Source organism: Benincasa hispida, chromosome 9 (genome assembly GCF_009727055.1).
Source record: "Benincasa hispida cultivar B227 chromosome 9, ASM972705v1, whole genome shotgun sequence".
Classification (NCBI taxonomy): Eukaryota; Viridiplantae; Streptophyta; class Magnoliopsida; order Cucurbitales; family Cucurbitaceae; genus Benincasa; species Benincasa hispida.
Window position 1 is genome coordinate 67356324 of NC_052357.1, and position 22747 is coordinate 67379070.

The 22747-nt window shown below is 34.0% G+C and overlaps 2 protein-coding genes across 2 annotated transcripts; one reads left to right on the forward strand and one right to left on the reverse strand.

Moving 5' to 3' along the window:
* The first annotated feature begins 8319 nt into the window (after positions 1-8319).
* Positions 8320-10461, forward strand: LOC120087301 (pentatricopeptide repeat-containing protein At5g18475). The gene has a single exon (XM_039044255.1). It carries the CDS (start codon positions 8912-8914, stop codon positions 10418-10420), a length of 1509 nt encoding a protein of 502 aa, XP_038900183.1. The 5' UTR covers positions 8320-8911; the 3' UTR covers positions 10421-10461.
* A 1492-nt stretch (positions 10462-11953) lies between these two features.
* Positions 11954-14848, reverse strand: LOC120084945 (chaperone protein DnaJ-like). Its single transcript, XM_039040757.1, has 5 exons — positions 14657-14848; positions 14493-14570; positions 14320-14395; positions 12538-12611; positions 11954-12320 (listed from the first exon to the last, which is right to left on the reverse strand). The coding sequence occupies exons 1-5, from the start codon at positions 14765-14767 to the stop codon at positions 12249-12251; spliced, it is 411 nt and encodes a 136-aa protein (XP_038896685.1). The 5' UTR covers positions 14768-14848; the 3' UTR covers positions 11954-12248.
* Positions 14849-22747: the final 7899 nt, after the last annotated feature.

Here is a 22747-nt window from a genome sequence, read left to right on the forward strand (position 1 = left end):
CGTTACTTCGGTAAATCTGGCTAACAATCTATCTAAGTGTATCGTTAAATTGACCAAATGTAACTCTTATGTTGGATAGTTTAAAAATATATGATTATTGTTTATTAAACATTTTAATAAACATGATCATGTAGTACTGTAATGACCCGACTCCCTAGGACTTAAGTTAGGTCGTTACTAAATACATGCATACATAGAACTCAAAACAACACTCAGTTATGGCGAAATAAATGCTAATTAAATAAGGTAAGTTCAAAAGACTTTCATTAAATTCAAATACTAAATCAATAGTAGGGTACCCATAAATCGTAAAAGACAATAAATAAGTCTGAAAAACAATTCTTAAAAGTAAGTTTTAAGCATCAATACTAAAAGTTAGGAGGAATATGAAAAGAACTTTAAATCTCATGAGCGGAAGCGTAAAAACTAGTCCCAGTGGCTCGATCACGAATTCCGCTTGTCCATCGCCGGTACATCCATACCCCTGTCTCTTATACACATCTAGATGTGTATAAGAGACAGACATGAGAAAGAATGAGTATAAAATACTCAGTAAGTAATCCCACTACTGGGGTCAGGCTGGGCATTTATGTCCTCTAGATACCCACCTCTGGTGAAACATATAAATTGCTCTAGTCCTCATGGGACACATATACACATGAAACAAGAAGGAGACTGAGTCTTATCCTACTGTAGTTAAGTATGCCCACTACCTCTGGTGAATCCCGAAGGAAATAGAAACTGGTGAATCCCGAAGAGAGACAGAAACTAATGAACCCCGAAGGAGACACAAACTGGTGAATCCCGAAGGAGACACAAACTGGTGAATCTCGAAGGAAACACAAACTGGTGAATCCCGAAGGAAACACAAAATTTAATGGGCATCTAACTAATCAGTAAGGACATTTGCACAGTCTCAACATCATAATCATCACTGTACGAATCTATGGCATACATATAAACCTCAACATCATGGCTCTACAACATATACATATACCTCAACATCATGGTTCTACAACATACATGTATACCTCAACATCATCAGATCAAGTACAACCATGGAAGCACATACCATCTCATACTAGCATTCAAGTGTCTATGTGCATAAATAAATAATTTGGATCTCGTACCAGAACATACTTTGATCATATTATACTATCAGTCTATCATGTTATTATTCTGCCATAACATTCATTTATCATGCTAGCATACATCTAATGTCTAGCCCGTGGGCAGTTCCAGTAGTAAGATTACTTACCTTGATATTAGGTCGAACCAAAAAGCAATTGAATCTTTGTGAAATTCTTGAATCCTTAATCAAGCCTAAACAAAAACCAAGTTTTAAAATTAATAGTTAAGGCCATATTCCAAACATCTAAATATTACAAAATATTTCCAGATAACCTTACCTAAGGTGTGGTTCAATTCGAATTCACCTTCCAAACCTCCAATTTTAAGCCCAAATAATTAGCAAACCAAATTCTTCTTCATCTTGAATGAAATTCTTGAATCAACCCCCTAATCATAATTTGAAATTAGGCTTACATGATTAAAGCTTGAATTAAATACATACATGATTAAAGCTTGAATCAAATACATACTTTACTACCAGTGTCTCAAATAAATTATCCATATGTAGCTTTGTCAAAAAAATAACTTCCAAATGACTTTACCAAAATTTCTCAACAACCAAAATTAATCCACAAGAGGGTAATCAAAGCATAAAACTTACCAAAACTCGCTAAAACAAACTCCAAGTTCACTGAACAATACCTCAATACCTTCACAAACTTGAATCCAAAGTTGAAACACAATGAGTATCAATCAATTGATGCCAAAAGTAAATGAGTATTCAAGAATCAATCGAAAACAAACCCAAACGGCAAAAATCTTACCCGATAGATCTAGTGACGGCAAAAGCAAACGACGCTTGAGCAGTGGTGGACGGAGGTCATGAAGAAGAAACTGACGTGGCGGCTTTGGACGGCGTCGGACGGGCTCACGAACGTGAGGAAGAAAAGGGGGTGGGGTTTGACTTTTTATAAAAAAAAAAAATAATAATAATAANGACTTTTTATAAAAAAAAAAAATAATAATAATAATAATAAAACAAAAAAGGAAATAAATATAATTACATTTAATTCCTTTCCGTTTTATACTATTAAATTCCTTTCCGTTTCAAAAAAAATTAATTCCTGCCATTAATTTCCAATTTAAATAATTTCACACCAACAATTAAATTCCCGCACTTACACTTGAAGCCCAAAATTCCATAAATGTCCTCCAACTAATAACAATTACTGAAATTCTAAATAATAGAGTTATTGAAATTACATTATTGCTAAACAAATGTGTGGGGTATCACAGCATGCTTATCAAATACTTATATGATTCACCTTCTAGGTTGGTTCTCAAGTAGGGGTGCTTCGTTTCCGTCAGCTTAAATACCCCAACTAGACATAATCTTCCTTAGACAAAGGTCCCTTATAGACAATTATTTTATAAATTTAAACTTTATTTTTCCAATTTAATCCTATTAAAAAGAAAATAAAATATTAACCTATTTATAATCACATTAGAAATATTTAACATAGGTCTAGGTGAATTAATTTTAACCTATGTTTGCATGCAACTCTTGATTATAGATTTTAGTTCTAATTCATTAAACTTATAACACTAGTAAATTAATGAAAATAAATAAAACCTATAATCATGCATCTACATATATTTATTAAATATAACACATATATTTACTAATTAATATCATGCACAATGCATTCTCATTTTCATTATATAATATAACTCTATATTATAAACTAATAAAAAGTAAACACATCTATCATGCAAACTATATAATATAACTTTTATAATTAGTATGATGCATGAACATGTTAATTATGCATGCAATTAGATAATATAACATTTGTATTTAATATGATGCATGAGCATGCTTAGGATATATCATGCAACTTTATAATATAATAATTATATTAAATATAATGCATGATATAAAATGTTAATTCTATGGTAGAATTTTAAATTATAGGGCATACATTATGCAATATATAAAAATAATCATACATCAAATGTAAAATTAATTTAAACAGTAAAAATTGGACAAAAAATTGACACTCCTAAGTAATTAAATTAATATAACACTTATATTAATTTAATTAATTTAAAACCAATAAAATACATTAAATAACAAAAATACAGGTAAAAAACCGCTTGTCTTGAAACTGCCTCGAAACTATGATATGGAAACTAATAGGCGCGCACACATACGTCTCGAAGTGCAATGACACTGTTAGAGAGCATCGTTGCGGTCTAGTTTTTTCTTATGGAGTGTAGTGGCATTGTGGCGAGCGTTGCTGCGCTTGAAAAAAACTTGTGCAGCGTCAATGCGCTCTACGCAATTTTTCCCAAGCGTCGCAGTGTTACGCAAGGGCGCAGCTACGCTCTGGGCCAAAATGCTACTATTCTTCTTCGTTTTTCACTAGAATTGCACCGGATTGAAGTCTCCTTCATAGAAAACTCTTTACCACGAACAACACGGACTTATAGACTCAATAGCATGAATTTAAATGTCCAAAACAATGGGCCCTTACAACTTTAAAAAATTTAAAGCATTAAATCTAATCGCCACTTTTGAAAACATTCAATTTTGCAAACTACATCCACAATGTAGTGTAAAAACCCACCAATTATTTGATTTTGATTAAAAAAAAAACCAGAGATACAATTTGGCTCTGATACCAATTGAAGGAATCGAATTTCTGATGTGAAAGCGAGTGATTGCTTGTGTCAGTGAATTTAATTTTAGGAAATTTAAAAAACAAAGAAGTACAAAACAATAAACATTAAGACCTAAGCATGCTTTCTATTAAAACCACATTCAAATATTTATCTTTTTCACTAAACTTTATAATATAAGGTATTCAAATACATTATATTAACTGTATCTTATACGATTAATTCCATTTAATTAATTTGAACCATTTAAAAATTAATCCAAAATTAATTGGTTCTCATTAAACCCTTATAGAGCTAGCAAGAGACCTTATGAACCTACAGATTAGAAGCCCCAATGATACGAAATTAATTAATTAAACTTTTAATTAAATTAATTAACCTTCATTGACTATTGGTCACTCTACTAAAGACTGATAACTGCACTATTCATACTGTAGATATATTTCTGTGTCCATTGGATATAACTAAGCAAGAGCAAGTTGACCCTTCACAAATTGCTCATAACTACAATTGGGTCAAAATTATCATTTTACCCCTGTAGTTACATCTAACTTCTTAAGTAACATCGATTCTTCTAATGAACAATTAATAATGGTCTAATTATAATTAGACCCCTATCTGGCCAGTGAGAGGGTGAGACGCTTCATTGTTCAAGACTTAGAATCAACCCTTAATGGAACAATTTATCTACTTACCCTATGTAACATGAAGAAGTGAATTCCTTCTTGTGTAGCTATGCTCACAGCTCCCCATTCGGATGAATTCCCAAAATAGTAGGCATATTGAATCGGCGAAACTAGCCACTATCACTCATATATATCAAAGGACTGCTTTTATAGGCAAGAGTTCACAACTCACTCAAGATTAAGGTCAAGTCACCCATTGTCATCTTAGTGAAATGCAAGTTTATTCAAGTAATGACGTTATAAAAAGAGACTAATCTTTTCATGGTCCGATCTTATACAAACTCTTTATATAGAATATTTCCACTCACATGTCTCCACATGAATGATCAGGTTCAGATCATTTGTAACACTTTACAATAATTATAACAATTACAAAGTAGGGCGTATATGTAGTGTCACCGGGATAAGGTACCCAGCCTTATCCATCTACTACAGTCTTTTCAAGTTATCACTAAAACATGATCCACTTGTATGTCGCCACATACATGTTTAAGCTATATGAAATAATCTAGGATCTTAGTTTATTAATTTTGAGTTAATACACACTAAATGCCAAATAAAATAACACTTTATTTTATTAAATAAATTATTTGTTTGTACAAATAATTTACAAACTACGAAACCACAAGAATTAGAGCATCAACCCCAATAGTCTACCACTGATGACGTGTCTATTGGTTTTGAATGCATTCATGTCTTAAAAAGCAAAAGGAAATGTAGGGAAGGGCCATTGGCCTTGAAAATAAACACAAGTAAATCCTTTGATTATGTGAAATGGCTCTACTCATGCACTACACTATGATGAGACATATAGGCTTCGAAGACAAGTGGATCTAAAAAATTATGCACTGTGTTGAATCGGTCTCTTTCTCTGTGCTTATTAGTACTAATAATCCTTGCAAAGGTTTTAAGCCTAGCAAAGGATTAAGGTAGGGTGACCCGCTCTCTACATGTTTGTTATATTGCGGAGGGGCTTTCTGCTATTCTCCCAAGGGAAGAATCCTTAAATAATTTTAAAGGTTTTAAGCTTAATAAATATTGCCTTTCGATATCCCATCTTTTTTTCGATGATGATAGTTTGTTGTTTTGCAGGGCTACTGACAGTGATTGTCTTACAATTTGCAAAAGTCTAAAAGTGTTTGAAGAGGTTTTGGGGCAAACTATCAACCTTGATAAATCCAATTTCATGGCAAGCAAGAATATGGATCGGGATGGTGTTGGCCACATTAGCAGCATCCTTGGTGTGAGACACACGGAGGATCTGGGTGTCTACATAGGTATGCCTTCTCAAAACGTTAGAAACAAGGATAAAATATTCTAAAAAGTCAAGGACAGGGTTTGAAAGTATTGTAAGGTTGGAAGAAAAAAAAAAACTCTTTTCGTTGGGGGGCAAGGAATTTTTTATCAAAGCAATTGCCTAAGTCATCCCTTCTACACTATGAGTTGCTTTCGTTTACCAAAGAACATTTGCAATGAGATCAAAAGAGCATGTGTCAACTTCTGGTAGGGTTCGACTAAAGACAGAAAAAAGAGCGCATTGGTTGAATTGGCCAAAGCTCTGTAAAAGAAAGTATAAAGGTGGCATGGGTTTCCGAGATCTAATCTTACTCAATCAAGCTATGTTGGCTAAATTAAGATGGTATATTGTTAGGAACCCAAACATCCAGCTATCTAAAGTTCTGCAGGGGAGATACTTTCATGATTATGATTTTCTTAATTCCACGCTTGGTAGTAACCCTTCTTTCATCTAGCAAAGAATTATTTGGGGTAAGGAGTTATTTAAGAAAGGGTACATGTGGAAAGTTGGCAATGGCAAACGAATTTTGTCATCGATCGGGACCCTTGGTTGAATAGGGTTGGTTGCATCATCCCTTGTCTGACCAATGACAGTCTCAAAGGTAAGTATGTGAGTTGTCTGATGGATGAAAGGGGCTTCTAGAAGGAGGATCTAGTTAGAGCAAATTTGGATTATCTGGACTCTAAGCTTGTTCTTAGCCTCCATCCCAAGTCCCTTTTTTTTTCCTTTTTTTTTTGCAAGATGAGATAATTTGGAATGTGAACTCTAAAAGAGTTTTTTCGGTTAAAAGCGCCTACAACTTGGCGATCAGTCTTAGGGATGGCGTTGGTGCTTCCTCCCCAAGCTCGATCACCTCTACTTCTCGCTGGAAGCATTTTGAAAGATTAATGTAATTCCCAAAGCTAAATTATATGTCTGGAAGATTATCCATGAGGCCCTTCCCTCAAAAGTTCATGTTATTCACTACTGAGTGGATACTAATCCTTTCTATATGTTTTGCAGGAATTATATGGAGTCGATGTCTCATGCTTTTTGGACCTACAAGCTTATCAAGTGCTTCTGAGTGGTTGTCTTTCCTCTTTCGAAGCCAATTTTTGAGCAAAAACATTAAATGGTGGCATGCTTCAGACGTCTGGGATGGGATGTTAGATGTTTTATCCAATGATGAGATCCGCGATGCTATTTTGATCCTTTGGTCTATTTAGAATTATAGGAACAGCTTGCACCATTCGGGAGACTATGCTTCTCCAAAGGTTTTAACGAGGTTTTTTTATAGGGTCCATGTTTCTTGTGGAATGTCCCTTCCTGTTTTGCAAGAGGAGAGTTGTGCAAGTCATAGTTTTTGGGATCCTCCCCCTCCTAATGCTTGAAAATTGAAAGTTGATGCTTCCTTGAGTGATTCTCTCAACAGAGGAGGGCTGGGTTGGGTGGTTCGTGACTCCCTTGGGTCTTCTCTTGGTACTAGACTCAAGCGTATTTTTGCAAATCAACTGATTACGTTTCTCGAGGCTCAAGCTATCATAGAAGATCTTGAGTTTTGCGCCTCTCAATTGACACTTCATGATGCTACATTCTTGGTTGATTCAGATGCTTTGGATGTAGTGAAGATTTTGATTCGCGATTCGATTGACTTGTCTGAGATCAGTTTTGTTATTGATGATATCTTTCTTTTGGCTCAGAGCTTTTATCATGTTTCTTTTTCTTTTTGTACTCGTGTTGGGAACTTTGTTGCTTATAGGCTTTCCCGGTATGCTGCCAATTTAAAGGGTGTCGATGAGTTGTTTGGGTCATCTTTTGTGGAAGACGGTGGGCTATATTGGTTTGATAATTTTTCGGGATGGCTTTCCTCTACGTTGATTAAGGATAGTCCGTCTCCCGAACTTGGTTCATGCTGTTGAGTTTCTTTATATATTGTCTCTTCTTAAAAAGGGGGGAAAAAGAAAAAACAAATTTTCATTTTATATTGGATAATTGCTCAAAAGACCCATTTTAAAGGTTGAAAATGGCAAATGACTCAGATACCCATTTGCTGATGTCATGACCACATGAAGTTACATTATTGTCATTCTTTTTTCTTTTTCCTCTTCTTCTCCGATGCGAGAAATCTTACTCTGCACGTCGTTTTCGTCTTTTCTAGCTTCTTCTCCTTTGTACATCGTCTTTTTCTTCTCCAACATGTTGAGTCCATGCAAACAGCTCCAATGGAACCAATTTTGGTGAGCAAGAGACGATAGAGAGAAGTGATTATATGAGTGATGCAACGAAGAGAGAGCGAGACGGGCTAGAGCTAGAGACAGTGATTTGTGAGTGAAAAAAGAAGAAAGAGTGAGACGAGCTAGAGCGAGAGATATGGTGATTTGTGAGTGAAAAAAGAAAAGAGCGAGACTACTTTTCCACATGCATGCGAGTATATTATGGTAATTTCACTCAAATTTGATGTCAACAAAGGGTCATTCGGCATTTTTTTAAAAAACTGGGTCATTTCACACTTTTCACCTAATTTTTGGGTCATTCATCCGACAGACCCTTTTATATTGACCATGGAATAAATTTGCATTTTAACATTTTTAATGTAGCCAAAAATATACAAGTTTACAACTACAACTCCTCCCGATTTCTCAACTCTCTCTCTCTCACCCTCTCCCCACGCCGCCGGCAGTGTTCTGGCAAGACCTCCTCACTCTCTTGCACCACCCCAACGACGCCGTATCAGTGCCGGCGACGTGCCTCTTCGACTCTCCTTCTATCACCGTCGCACCTATTAGGTAATCTCTCTCGTTCTCACCATCGAGTCCATCTTTCTCTCTCTCTTTGGTTCCATTTCCGAAAAAAGAATAAAAAAACGAAGGGATCGAACCAACGATCGATTCTACTCGCTAGGAAGAGAAGAAGCAGGACAAGCAAACTCCTGAATTTGTCGCTTAAAAAAAAAAATCCTTTTTTGAGTTCAACGCGTGGGGGATTCGAATATCTTTACAATTTAGCTATGAATTTGTCATTTTTGAAGCGCTACACATATGAGATTTACGATAGATATGATCAAAGATGTAGGATTAGCGAGCTTATGGATGGATTTGTATAGCTACATTGCATGGTCTGATTGTTCAGAAAAATTTCCAGTTCTTGCTAGCCTATTTTATTTTTCTTTGATGATATCGCCGTTTAGGAGTTTTTCATGAATCTTGCCATCTTCTCCTCTCGTTTCATGAATCTTGCTATTGTTTGTGTTTCAAAAGCAATAATCTCCAAGAGTAATATTCCTACCAGACTCTTTACAACCTCCAAAGAAGTTCAGAAAAAATCCAAATCCAGTTACATTTCTCACGAAACAGCCGTAAGGTTAATCAAACATGAAAGAGATCCTCAACATGCCCTTGAATTATTCAACATGGTATCTGAGCAAAAGGGATTTAATCACAACAATGCCACTTATGCAAGCATTCTTCAAAAGCTTGCTAAGTCCAAGAAATTCCAAGCTATTGATGGAGTTCTGCATCAAATGACATATGACACCTGCAAATTACACGAGGGTATATTCCTTGATCTCATGAAGCATTTTTCAAAGTCTTCTATGCATGAAAGAGTGCTCGATATGTTTTATGCCATCCAATCGATCGTTCGTCAGAAGCCTTCTCTTAAAGCGATCAGCACGTGTCTCAATCTTCTAGTTGAATCCGATCGGGTCGATCTAGCTAAGAAGTTGCTTGTGAATGCCAGGAGTAGGCTAAACTTAAGACCAAACACTTGCATTTTCAACATCTTAGTTAAGCACCATTGTAGAAATAGAGATCTTCAAGCTGCATTTGAGGTTGTGAAGGAAATGAAAAGTGCTAGAGTCTCTTATCCTGATCTGATCACTTACTCAACTCTGATAGGTGGCCTTTGTGAAAGTGGAAAACTTAGAGAAGCCATTGAACTTTTTGAGGAAATGGTTTCAAAGGATAAGATCTTGCCTGATGCCTTAACTTACAATATTCTGATCAATGGTTTTTGTCAAGGAGGGAAAGTTGACCGTGCAAGGAGAATAGTTGAGTTCATGAAAAGCAATGGATGCAGCCCTAATGTATTCAATTACTCAGTCTTAATGAATGGCTTCTGTAAAGAGGGAAGATTGCAAGAGGCAAAAGAGGTTTTTGATGAAATGAAAAGCCTCGGGATGAAGCCAGATACAATCAGCTACACTACTTTATTGAACTGCCTATGTAGAACCGGAAGAGTCGATGAGGCGACAGAGTTACTCCAGCAGATGAAGGGCAGAGATTGCAGGGCCGATACTGTAACATTGAATGTGATGCTTGGAGGGCTATGCCGAGAAGGTAGGTTTGAAGAGGCTCTTGATATGGTGCAGAAGCTTCCTTTTGAGGGTTTCTATTTAAACAAAGGCAGTTACAGGATTGTGTTGAATTTCCTGTCTCAAAAAGGAGAATTGAAAAGGGCTACTGAGTTGTTGGGTCTGATGTTAAATAGGGGGTTTGTACCTCACTATGCAACTTCAAATAATTTGCTGGTTCTTCTTTGTAACAATGGAATGGTAAATGATGCAGTAGAATCTTTGTTTGGATTGTTAGAGATGGGCTTCAAACCTGAGCCTCGATCCTGGTTTACTTTGGTTGATTTGATCTGCAGGGAGAGAAAAATGTTGCCTGTATTTGAATTGCTTAATGAGTTGATCACTGAAGAGTAATTAATTGTGAGTTAAGCATTTACCATACTTTAAAGCCTCAATGTCTCTGTGTTCTTATCATACATATGCTATATTAATGAGTTTTAGACCTCCTTTACCCAAAGGAAAACGTAATAAATCAATAGTAATTTGGAAAGTGTGCCTTATTTGATTACGTTCGTTGTTGTTTACCTGTGTTCCGTAATTGTAATAAAATGTGGGTTCACTTTCAAGTTTGTAATGGAAGAACACAATCTAATTGAGGCGTGGAAAATGATCGATCCGATTGTGTTGCAAAATTACGTGAGACCTATTAGTCGATATTGTTACCGTTACCATTATGGTTATTGTTATTATACTTTTATGGCATGAGAATTACAAATATGCTACATTTATTATTACTGTTGTCGTCTTGATCTCAAATTGGTGAGATGTGATAGATTACAATAAGATGTGACAGATTCATAATTTTAAGTAAACGTGATAAAAAAAACCAATTAATTACATTTGCTATTGTCGCATATTGTGATTGATCTATCAATAAAATATCTTAAAGATTACAACAATTTTCATTACAGATTGGTAAACATGGTCTTAATACTTGTTGGGTATAGTTTTCTCTCACTAATTCGTATGATTAGTAATATAACTTAAGGTGAATATTTAATATTGGTATATAAATTTGAAGTTTTTCTCTATTGTTCAAATCCTTGTACTTCTTAAATTTTTATGGTATATTTAGGGCTTTGAACTTATTTGAGAAAAAAATATTTTTTTAAAAAATTTATTTAAACTATCATGATAAAAGTTATTTAAAATACAATTCAAAAATTATTTTAAGTGGTTGTTAAAGATTCCAATTTTTTCAAAATGACTTATTTTTAAAATTACACTTGAAAATGTATTCCAAACACACTCTTAATTTGTATTTTTAAAATGATGAAGATCATTTCCATAAATTTATGGATAGTAAATCAAGAGTGAATTATTATTTTACAAAAATGGATACACTTAGATTAATATCGATTATGTTTATAGAAAATGTTTAATTTATTTAATTTGTAAAATAAATGATCCATAATATAAGGGTTGAGTAAAATTGATGTTTTTAGTCGTAAGGCTAACAAACTCTTGACTAAACTATGTTCTTTATTGTCATATCAAATGTCAATGACTTGACTCGACTTTACGTTTGTATCAAGAATAAAAATAATAATACTACCATTGAAAAGTCAAACTCACTCCAAGCAATTTGTCAACCACTAAAGTAAAAGATGCATTCAATCAAAACTTCTTTTTAATTCTTTTTAGTTCAACACGAGATTAGGAATTCGAACCTCTTACCTTTTGATGAAAGAGCATACGTCTAAATCAATTAAACTATATTTAAGTTGACAATTAAATTATTCGTCTCCTCACGGTTACACTACATTTGAACTAACAAAATAAAAGTTCTAACTTTCGACGCTAAGATTTCACGACACAAGTTCCTTCGTCAAAACTATTCGGTTCTTCACGTCCACGTCTATTCGTTTTCTATTGGAGAGAAAAATAAAAGACCAGAAACAATCAGAAAGGCCTGTATTCTCTTCTGTCACTCCCTCTAATCTAAGGGTCAGTGTTATATGTACATAGTAAGAAAAGATGGGGAAGCAGGAAAGTGCCTCACAATAAAAGGCCTCCATCCCTTGATTACATGTATTACAACAATATGCATTATATTGTTACAAGTCACATAAGCCCAACTGCCCTTTCATTTTTGACCGATCAATTCAACTATGGGAGATGGCCAAAAAAATATCCAAAACGTACCAAGAAAGGCCTTTTTGCAGTTGTGGGAACTTCAATTTCACCAAATTGAATACTTCATACCGAGGCCATTACATGTCAAAATAAGGCTTTTGTATCGCTTGAGGTAATCCTGCACAAATAGATTTCAATTTGTAGCAGTAAATAGTTGGCTCGTTTGGATTGACTAGAGAAAAAATATTTTTCCCAAAAAGTTATGTTTATAGCTATTTTGAGTAGTGACCAAACACTTCAATTTTTTTCAAAATGATTTATTTTCAAAATTAAACAAACTCTTACACCGGAAACATTACAATATTCCATAGAGAGGGATGATGGAAATTTCTTACCACTATGTTATCGTCATTTACATACAGCATCCCTTTCTCATCGTATTCCTGCCTTCTGGAAGGATCACTTAAAACTGTCGATATTGAATTAGAATTTTAAATTTTAAGTGCTACCAAACAGTATCTATAATCATATCAACTTAACAATAGATTCATAGGACCACCCGTCATTAGATAGAGGCTGATGGCATGTTTAGGAGTGATTCTAAAATCATTAAAATCACTTTTATCATTTTTCAAAATTACTCGAATATGCTTTTAATCATTTAAAATAAATTTTAATAGTATAAAAATTATGTTTAAAAGTGTAAAATTAAACGTTGAATTGAATTTTGAGTGAAAAAAGACATGTTTTGGAGTGATTTGAACATGACAAAAGTAAGTTTAACCATTTCTAAATCACTCTCGAACATGCACTAACCAGCTAGAGATATAAATGAATACTCAAACTCGACCAGATAGAAAATAAGATAAAGTAAACTGCTGATTCTGAGCAGGGAAGATTCGCCAGGAGTTCAAGATACAAAAGTTCATAACAGTAGGATTTGGAAATTCCTCATCATAGGTGACAAACAATCCAACAAGGCAAAAGATGGATGCCATTGAATTTAAATGCAAATAGTACCATAAACATTTTGTAAACGTGCTACAGCCTAGACCCGTAGTCATGATAATTTACCGAACTTTTTATCCCGGTGTACGTCACACGGTCCAAAATTGACAAGAAAAAATTAGGATGTCTAAATAAATAAAATAAGACAAAAACAAAAAGTATTTAGAAGTTCTTCTTACGATAGCTACTTACTCAACTTCTTTTGCTAATGAACAAGAAATATGTCTCTGTAAGAAGAGCAACTCACTAAACTCAAATTTTTCATTAACAGCCTCTAGCCAATTCCCAGCCTCCTTTCTTCACTTCAGTCACATAACATAAGACTATAATATAAAATAAAAGTCCGAGTGCGTGTTTAACTTCAAACGTTAAATGAATGAATTACCCCAAAGATCCTATGAATACACAATCTACCAGCATATTCAAAAGCAAAGATTGAGATTTGAAAACTTTCCCTGTAATTTCTAGAAAGCTAAGACTGAAGCTTCATTATAAAAATGAGAATTAAAAATAAAATTCTGCCTCTCAAGACTCAATCCACCCCACCCCAAGGAGAAAATGGGAAAAGACGCTATGAAACTAATAGTTGTAGAAACATACACGAAAGACAGAGGTTTTCTTTACCAGCAGCTACTGCCTGTTTTAAAATTATAAATAAATACGTAAATAAAGATATTTAACCATCTTCTGTGGCTTTAATATTCCTTGATGTCATGTCTTTAATTGATATCAAATGAATAAATAATAGATTAGATATCCATTGAATATAGAAGGTTAAATTAAGAGTTTAGTCCATGAACTATGAGATTACAAACCTACTTCATCAGCTTTCAAAATTATTAAAATTTCAGGAATCCACTACACAATAATTTAAAAGTTTAGGACCCCATTGGAATTTTTTTAAGTTAATTTGAATTTGTCAATGACTCGTTCAAATCCTATTAAACACCAAATTAGAAGTTTAGTGACTTATTAGACACAAAATTAATATTCTCAAAGTAGTTCAGATAGCTCTGCAGCTGGTGAATGCACCAAGCAAACTTGAAGTTCGAGCTCAATGCTGCAGAACTAACCAATTAATGCTATAATAATTGTGAATGTCACTTCCATTTCTAAAGGGCTTATCTTCAATAACGGGGGGCGGAGAAGGGTTATGGCGCGCAACTGACCTTGATAAGCCTCGTTGATTTCCTGAAATCTGGAAGTAGCACCGTCTTTATCTTTCTGCTTGTCAGGATGCCATTTCTACACACAATCCAACCAAAAATCAAAAGCTAGTAGATAGAAAGAAGAAGAAGAAGAAGAAAAGCTGCGGATAAACAATTAGAGAAAGAGAACGAACCAAAGCCAATCGTATGTAATTGGATCGGATGTCATCGTCTGTAGCATCGTAATCTACCTCCAAGATTTTGTAGTAATCCTAGAAATAGAAAGAGGCGGAGGTAAGAAGAAGAAGATTGGGAGAAATAGGCATTAGAAGAAGAGAGAAGAAGTAATTGAAAAAACCTTGGGTTTAACAATGGCGGAAAAGAAATCAAAATTGATGTGGGAATATTGATGATCGGAGTCGGGTTGTCGATCGGAGTCGGTAACACAGTCTTGCCAGGCGCCCGACATGTTGCTGGAGTGTTTGGCATCCGGGAAAATGGAGAGAATTGCGGTTCCTCGAGATGATTGATGATGTTATTCATTGCGAAGTGGGTTTGGGGAAGCCGGTGGTCCTGCTCTGTCTATTTTTGCTTTATTGGGCCTGGGCTTTTTTTCTTTTCTTTTGTCTTTTTTACATCAGGCCTAAAAGAAACCATTTAGGAACGTTTCGCACGCAAGTTTAGGATTTCCGTAAATGTTAAGATTAGAGGTTAGGCTCTCAAGTTTATGTAGTTTGATTTTGAGAAAATTGTGTTTCCAGTGCAGGTTAGGAAGAAATATTTTCTTATATTTAATCAGTAGTTGAATTTTATATTAGTTTAAAATTATCATCTTAATTATATTATTATAAATAATAATCTAACAAAATCAGAAGCATATTTGTTTTTTTAATTTTGAAATAGATATTTGACTAAAATTATAATTTTATTTAATTTATTATTTTAATAATTTGATATTTCGATTTTACTAGGTTTTGAAATAAAACGTTATATAGACTTTTGTCACTTTAACTAATTTAAATTAGAGTTTCCCACGCATAGCTTAAAATATACTTGAATACACAATTGCAGGCGGCTATTATTTTACACAAAAAAACTAGTCCAATTTACTTTTTAGCCCTATTTACTATTCATTTTTTATTAAAAATGTGTCTGTATAATAACATCAACAATAATAATAATAATACGAAAATAAGCATATAAGAGATGTTTCTTGAAGTGATCGATTTACAGCTAGGAGAAATTTAAAAAAAAAAAAAAAAAAAAAAAAAAAAAAAAGTTCTCCTAAAATAAGGAAACATATAAGCAAAGAAGGGAAGTGAGAGAATTTAAACAGATAATCTAATAAATAATAATAGTTAAAAAGAACAAATTTCAAATGAAAACAAAACTAGAAGAAAGAGAAAGTGTATTTTAAAAAATATATATTGTTGTAATTAAATTAAGGGGACTGACTTAGAAAAAAACTATTTTTCAAAAATTCATTTTTATCTAAACACTAGTGATTAAAAGAAACTTCTTCAAATAAAGGTACACATATGTTTGACAACTATTTCTTAAAAGTATTTTTATATACAAGTTGAAATAAATACCCTTTTTAAACACGCATACTCCTTAGTATATTCTTTTTTTTCTTTTTCTTTTTCTTTTTTTATAAACAAATGACCCTTTCAGGGACACCATTATGATTAATGACTTACCGTATACAAACGTGTAAAATTAAAGTTGGCAAAAATTCTCATTGAGTCGGGTCCTGTGGATACTCACCCTCCCCACTCACTTTAGGATAAGTAGGAGATTGTTGGGGATGATGCCCTAAACTCTCGTGTCTTGTAGTTTGTAAACATAGTTTTGAACAAACGATTGTGATGTATAATATATAATATTTCCTTCACTTATTTGTCTATAAACATTTGATGTTTTATTTGCTTTACCATGAACCAATAAACTAAAATCTCTGGTTGTCGTTTGTAACTTAAGCATGTATGTGGAGACATACAAGTGGATCATGTCTTAAGTGATAACCAAAATGGTCTGTAGTATATGAATATATGAGGAAAACCTTATCCTAGTAACGCTACGGATGCAACCCACTTTGTAGAATAGTTACAAGTGTTGTAACTTGCTACAGATGGTCTGATCCTGATCATTCATGTGGGGACATGCGAGCAGGGCATCTTATACAAAGAGTTTGTATAAGACCTAACCACCAAGTGTTAACGTCTCATTGTATAACGTTGTTCATGATAGAGACTTCACTTCACTAGGATGACCATAGGTAACATAACCTCAATTCTGAATGAGTTAGGAAATCTTGCCTTTGAGAGCAGTCCTTTGATTTGTGGGTGTGAATGACCAGATCACCGACTCAAACCTACCATTTTGGGAATTCGTCTAATTTTGGAGTTGGGAACTCAGCTACACAAGATGAAATTCACTATTACACCAAAGTACGGGTAAGTAGATAGATTACTCCCTTAAGGGCTAATCCCGGGGCTTGAACGATGTGGTGCCACACACCTTCTCATGGCCCGAGAGGTGTCCACACATAGTAGGACTATGTTGTATTGTTCATTGGAGGGATCAATGGTACTTAAGAAGTTAAATGTAACTACAGGGGCAAAATGAAAAATTAGCCCAGCCGTACTTATGAGCATTTGTGAAGGGTTATCGTACTATTGATTGGTTATATCTGATGGACATAGAAATTGTTGGGTTTTATGCCATAAAACTCGTTGTATGTAAACAATGACGCTTATTCTGATAATTCAATAATTGTGTTATTAAATAAATCTATTGCTTGAATAGAAATTCAATAAACCTAAAAGTCCCTTGACTATTATATGAGTACTTGAACTTTATGCGGAGACATAAAGGTGAATAGGCTCGAGTAAATAGTCAAAATGATCTATAGTATATGGATAAGATTGGGTACCTTATTCTGGTAACACTATTGGATACCCTACTTTGTAGTTGTTACAAGGAGTTGTAAAGTGCTACAAACGAAGTGATCCTAATTCATTCATGTTGGACATGAGGAGTAGGGGTGTCATTGTGCAAAAGAGTTTGTACAAGATCGGACCACAAAACGAGTCACTCGTACTTTATAATATTATTTACTGTTTAAGACTGACTGTTTCAAAGCGATCACCTAGGTAACTTGACCTTAATCCTGGGATAACTATTAACTCTTGTTTATCTGGGATTGCCTTTAGATTTGCATAGGTGAGGGTTGACTCAACATTGCCGACTCAATATGACTGCTATTTCAGGGGTAAGACCAGATAGATAGCTGGGGACATAGGTGCAAGAGGGAATTCACTCCTACCCGCTTTAGGGATAGTAGAGAGGTTGCTCCCTTAAGTGTTGATTATGGGGCTTGAACAAGGGATCCCGCCCTCTTATTTGGTATGAGAGGGACTCGATTTTGTGATTGGATCACAAAATAATTGTTCATTAGGGGATTAGTGGGGACTTAAGGAACCATAGGTAATTTCGGGGGTAAAATATAGATTTGACCCAATCGTTATTACGAACAACCTGTGAATGGTTAGCTTACTAATTATGGTTATATCGAGTGGACATAATATATCTACAGGGGAGTTCAATTATGGTTTTTAGTGGAGTGACCCACTAGTTAACGAATGGGGATTAGATTGGTCTAATGAGTTTAGCCGATTAATCTTGGATCGTTGGAGCCCATGATCTGTGGGTCCATGAGGTCCCTCTACTAGCTCGGAAATGGATTAGCTTCAGAGTAGCATGATAAGTTAATTTGAAACGTTCAAATTAGAATCAAACAGAATTTAAGAAAATATATTTAAATATAATTTAAATATATGAAGATGAATTTGTGTACAAAATTAATTTAATATTGGATATTAAATTAATTANAATTATTTAAATTGTTTAAATAATTATTTATTAATTTTATTAGAAAATTAATTTGTAAAATTGATAAATTTTGATTTTAGAAATAAAATATAATTTTAAAATCAAAATAGATTTTGGAAATTGGAAAATACAAAAACTTAAAAAATAGGTTTTTCAAATTCATCTTCAACTTGCTCACAAGGAACCTACCACATCTTCCTTGATTTACTCCAAGCATGAGTTGCATCTCATGCAGCACATCTCTTTGCATGATAGTTTGCAATATATTGAAGAGATTAGAGTGAATAATGAATGATGAACCAACTGAATTTTTGCTGAAAAATTCGGATGAAGAAGGTGTCCTTCAATGGGTTGGTGAGCTTTCTCCATATTCTCTTTGATTCAAACTTATTTTGAGTCCCATAACTCAATATAGACCAAAAGAATAGTATGGAAGATCTTGTGGTGGTTTACACAAGAATTTGGGGGATTTAGCAGCTGGAAATAGAGATTTCGTTAGTTCGGCCAAGGTATGTTATTGAAACCCATTATACTATGTTTAGCATGTTTCTTTTCAACCAAAATTAATGAATTAGAGTGCTTATGGATCATGTTCCCTTTCACTGCATGCTGGTATAAATCCAACATAAATATATCTGTGGTAAGAAGAGTTCAGTTGTCTGTCTTTAGTGGAATGTCTGACAGTTAATGAATGATGGATCTCGTGGCTAAAGAGTTTAGTCAGCTATTCACGTACCATTGGAGCTTCGAGTCATATGTCCATAAGGTCCCCTTGGTAGCTCAATGAATTCAAGTTGAGAATCAGTTTTTTGGTCAGTTTGAAGTGTTCAAATTGAGAAGAAGCAGTTCAATCATATTAATATGATTGAACTGATTAATTATATATGATATTATTAACTTTATGTATGAGATACATTATTTGGAGGAAAATGATATAAATATGATTTATATCTAGTGGAGGAGAAAACACTATGGTTTATATGTGATATTAAACCATAGTTGATGAATATAATATGATTATATTTATTATTTTTGGACAATTATAGGATAATTGTGCCGGCGTTTTCTCCGTAACCGTGTGATGGTGAGAGGTTTTATTCAGTTTTTGTAACTAAAGAATGAAATGAAAATCGTTTTCATTTTGCAAAAAGATCGGTCATTCACTCATGCATTGTGTATACAGCCTATCGCATAGCAAACCGGGAGATTACACGATAGCTCAACGTTTCTACATGATCGTATACACGCGCACTTCTTTCTAGACGATCACATAGGAATTGCTAAACGATCGTCTTGCTCTTTCCTAAACGATCGTACGCCTGAGCGTTTACTGAACGATCGTCTATACGATCGTAACCTATTTACTAAACGATCGTGTAACTTATTCTAAATGATTAAGCATCGTCTATATGATAGACATAAGCCTTCACCCACTTGCTTGGTCGTTGTATACGATCTTCATTTCCTCATTTCCTCTACCAAAACCAACAGAGCCCACACCTTCTAGATTCTCACATTGAGAATACCGAGGGTTCTAAGTGGTGGTGTCATCCCTATTGCTGCGGTCTTCGTGTGGAGTCCGTTTGGGTAGACGACGGGTGATTTAGTGAATGATTGCTTGTACGTTCCAGCGAAAGCGAGAGGAGCAATCCCTGTTCAAGAGCGATCGGTGAAGAAAGGTTATTCGACTGATATGTTTTCTTGTTCTTTTGTTATTTATTGCTTTAAGCATGCCTGTAATTAGTTATAAAATGCATATCTGTTATGGTTGATTATAAATATGGTAATTCTGTCAAAATGAGTTTGGAACGATTCGCTAACATTCAGAGGTACTCTTGTATAAGAGTTCATTCACTTGCATGCTGTAAAATATTTTTTGTTGAATTGCATAATTTTTGTTCTTAATTTTTGTATTTTGTGATAAAATTGAAATTGGGACGATGCTCGCTTCCGTTGCAGACCTTCGGGTTCTTTCAACTTGAACACGAACCACTTATATGTCTACCACCCACTATTTAAGTGACATCACCTAACCTTGGATCTTAGTTTATTAGATTGTATTAATACAGTCTAAATGTCAAATAAAATACCTCTTACTTTATTTTTTTTAAAAAATTGTTATTTCAAAATACAAACTACAAGATATACGAGATTTAGGACACTAAATCTAACAACTAGAAGGGTAGTGTATGCAAACTAGGTAACTTAGAATGACGAAGTAAGCTTCACTAATGGATATGTTCTTATTGGGTAGGGGAGCTATTTTATGGAAATCTGCAAAACAAACTTGTATGGGCAATGTCCACCATGCAATCTAAATTTATTTCTCTAGAATTAGCAGAACAAGAGGCCGAGTGGCTTAGAAGCCACCGTTGTAAGGGACATCAGTATGAGTGGCTTAGAAGTCTACTGGGAGAGGTACCATTTCATCAGTATCAATCTTTTTGCACTAAGATTCACAGGTTGCCATGGAAATTGTCAAGAATAGTATGTATGATGGCAAGATGAGGCATATATGCCTCAAGTACGGAGCTAAGAAACAATTACTAAAAATAGGATTATTTAATTGTAAGGTTTTAGATGAATTTTGCAGATCCTCTCACTAAAGGCATGACAAGGAGCGTAATTTTAAAATTTTCAACAAGTATGAGATTCAAACCATTATAGTGGTTCATAGCCCTTTATTTAGGTGGTCTATTACGATAGACTTGATGGTTCATGACCCTTCATTTGGGTGGTCCTAGTACAGACTTGATGGACAGAACTAAAACATTTAAAAATTTCATAGCCCTTCCTTTGGGTGGTCATGGCATGGACTTGATGAATAATTGTAAAATGTTCATAACTTATTTTTTTAATAGCTTTTCTTTGACGAACTTGATGAAGTTCATCCTAGTATGAACTAGATGTGAAGTCTTCATAGCTCAGTTTTTTAGTGGTCTATTGCAATAGACTCGATGAAGCAATTAGCGTGATTGTAAAGGTGTGACCATTTTCTATGGAAAAGTTTAAGGGTCTTTTTCTAGAGCTTTTACGTTGACCCGAGATTCTATGTGCAGGCCTTAAATAACACGCTTTTATCGCAAAATGGATAAAAATTTAAGGAGTAAAACATGTTGTGGAGGCTCAACCGTAATTATTAAAAGCTCGAGAAGTAATCTCATTTTCTCTAATAAAGTTATTATCCTACTTCACTATTCATCAATTCAAATCGTAAGATATTGATGCTTAAGCTTGTTCTCCTCTCTTTGCTCATAAACATTTTTAAAGTTTTAAAGTTTTCAAGATTTTTAAGTTTCTTTTTCTCTCGTTGCTTTGTTGTCATCTGTGAGGGACTATTTGAAATGACTTTGGGTCAAGGCTCATAGCAAACACAAAAATGAAAAAACTAGTTATTTAGGACCGTTGAAAACTAGTCGTTTATAGCCGTTGAAAACTAATTATTTATAGATGTTAAAAGCTAGTCGTTTATAGCTGTTGAGAACTAGTTGTTTTCTTGTCATTTTCTTCTTCCTCATATTCTTTATAAATAAGAAAGTTTTGCAAGATCAAAGGTAGAATTTCTTTATTTTCAAGATTTCCAATTTTTACTTCTTCTCTCTACTATTTTTTGAACAATTTTTCACCAATTCCAACCCGGTCTCAGACGAGTGCACGCCAAAGATCGAGAGTTGTGTTAACTATGAGGAGTAACCGGTCTTCGATTTAGTACCGAGGTCGCGCCGATCTTTCTTTCAAGACAGTGAATCATCTACGACACAACAATCAATATTCGGTTCTAGCAATAACAAAGCATTCCAAAACTTGAAAATTGTTGCATTTTTATCTTAAATTTGATTTATTGTTGCAATTTGTAACTTTGGTATGCTTTTGTGTAGATGCTTTAATTATTATTATTGTCATTTCTGCACAAAATTGACAGGATTTCATAGAAAAATCGCATTTTTTTTTTCCTCAGAGTATATTGGCAAAATTATTTTGAGATATTTATTTGATTTTTTGTTTCTGAAAATTTAGTCTATATGTACTATAGATTGTGAAAATCACCGGCATATTTAGTGAGTTTATATACATATATAACTAACATAGTACCAATACTAAAAGCTAGCTTAATGGTAAATATGGCTTCTTACTCTCTCTAAATCTAGGTTCACGCCCCATTGGTAAAAACTAAAACAAGTAGTTTTTAAGTACTTGTCTTTTGACTACTATTCAAATGTTTACTATAAGAGCACTAAAACATAATTGAGAATTAAAAAAAAAAAAGTTAGATAGTTATCAAACGAGACATTCAATTTGTATCATAAAACATGTTAATAAATAAAAAAAAAATTAGGGGGAAAATACTAATATATAAAACAAAATTTTGTGGAAAAAAAAATCACCTATAAAACTAGTAAATTCAATGTTTCTTGAAATTGTATTTCACTAAAATTAGACAATAAAATTATAAAAATAAAAATGGAACAAAATCCAAAGCATGAGAACCTAAGATGCCATTTTAGCTCAAACAATTTTATTAATGAAACGGGAGCCAATTTGATTAATACAATAT

Bases quoted from the DNA above. Each gene is read 5' to 3' on its own strand.
- LOC120084945 (XM_039040757.1), bottom strand. From the start codon at position 14,767: ATGTCGGGCGCCTGGCAAGACTGTGTTACCGACTCCGATCGACAACCC. The intron at 14,396-14,492 runs GTTCGTTCTCTT...GATTGTGTGTAG, and splicing joins ATTACATACGATTGGCTTTG to AAATGGCATCCTGACAAGCA. The intron at 12,321-12,537 runs GTAAGAAATTTC...CTATTTGTGCAG, and splicing joins TAAATGACGATAACATAGTG to GATTACCTCAAGCGATACAA.
- LOC120087301 (XM_039044255.1), top strand. From the start codon at position 8,912: ATGAATCTTGCCATCTTCTCCTCTCGTTTCATGAATCTTGCTATTGTT.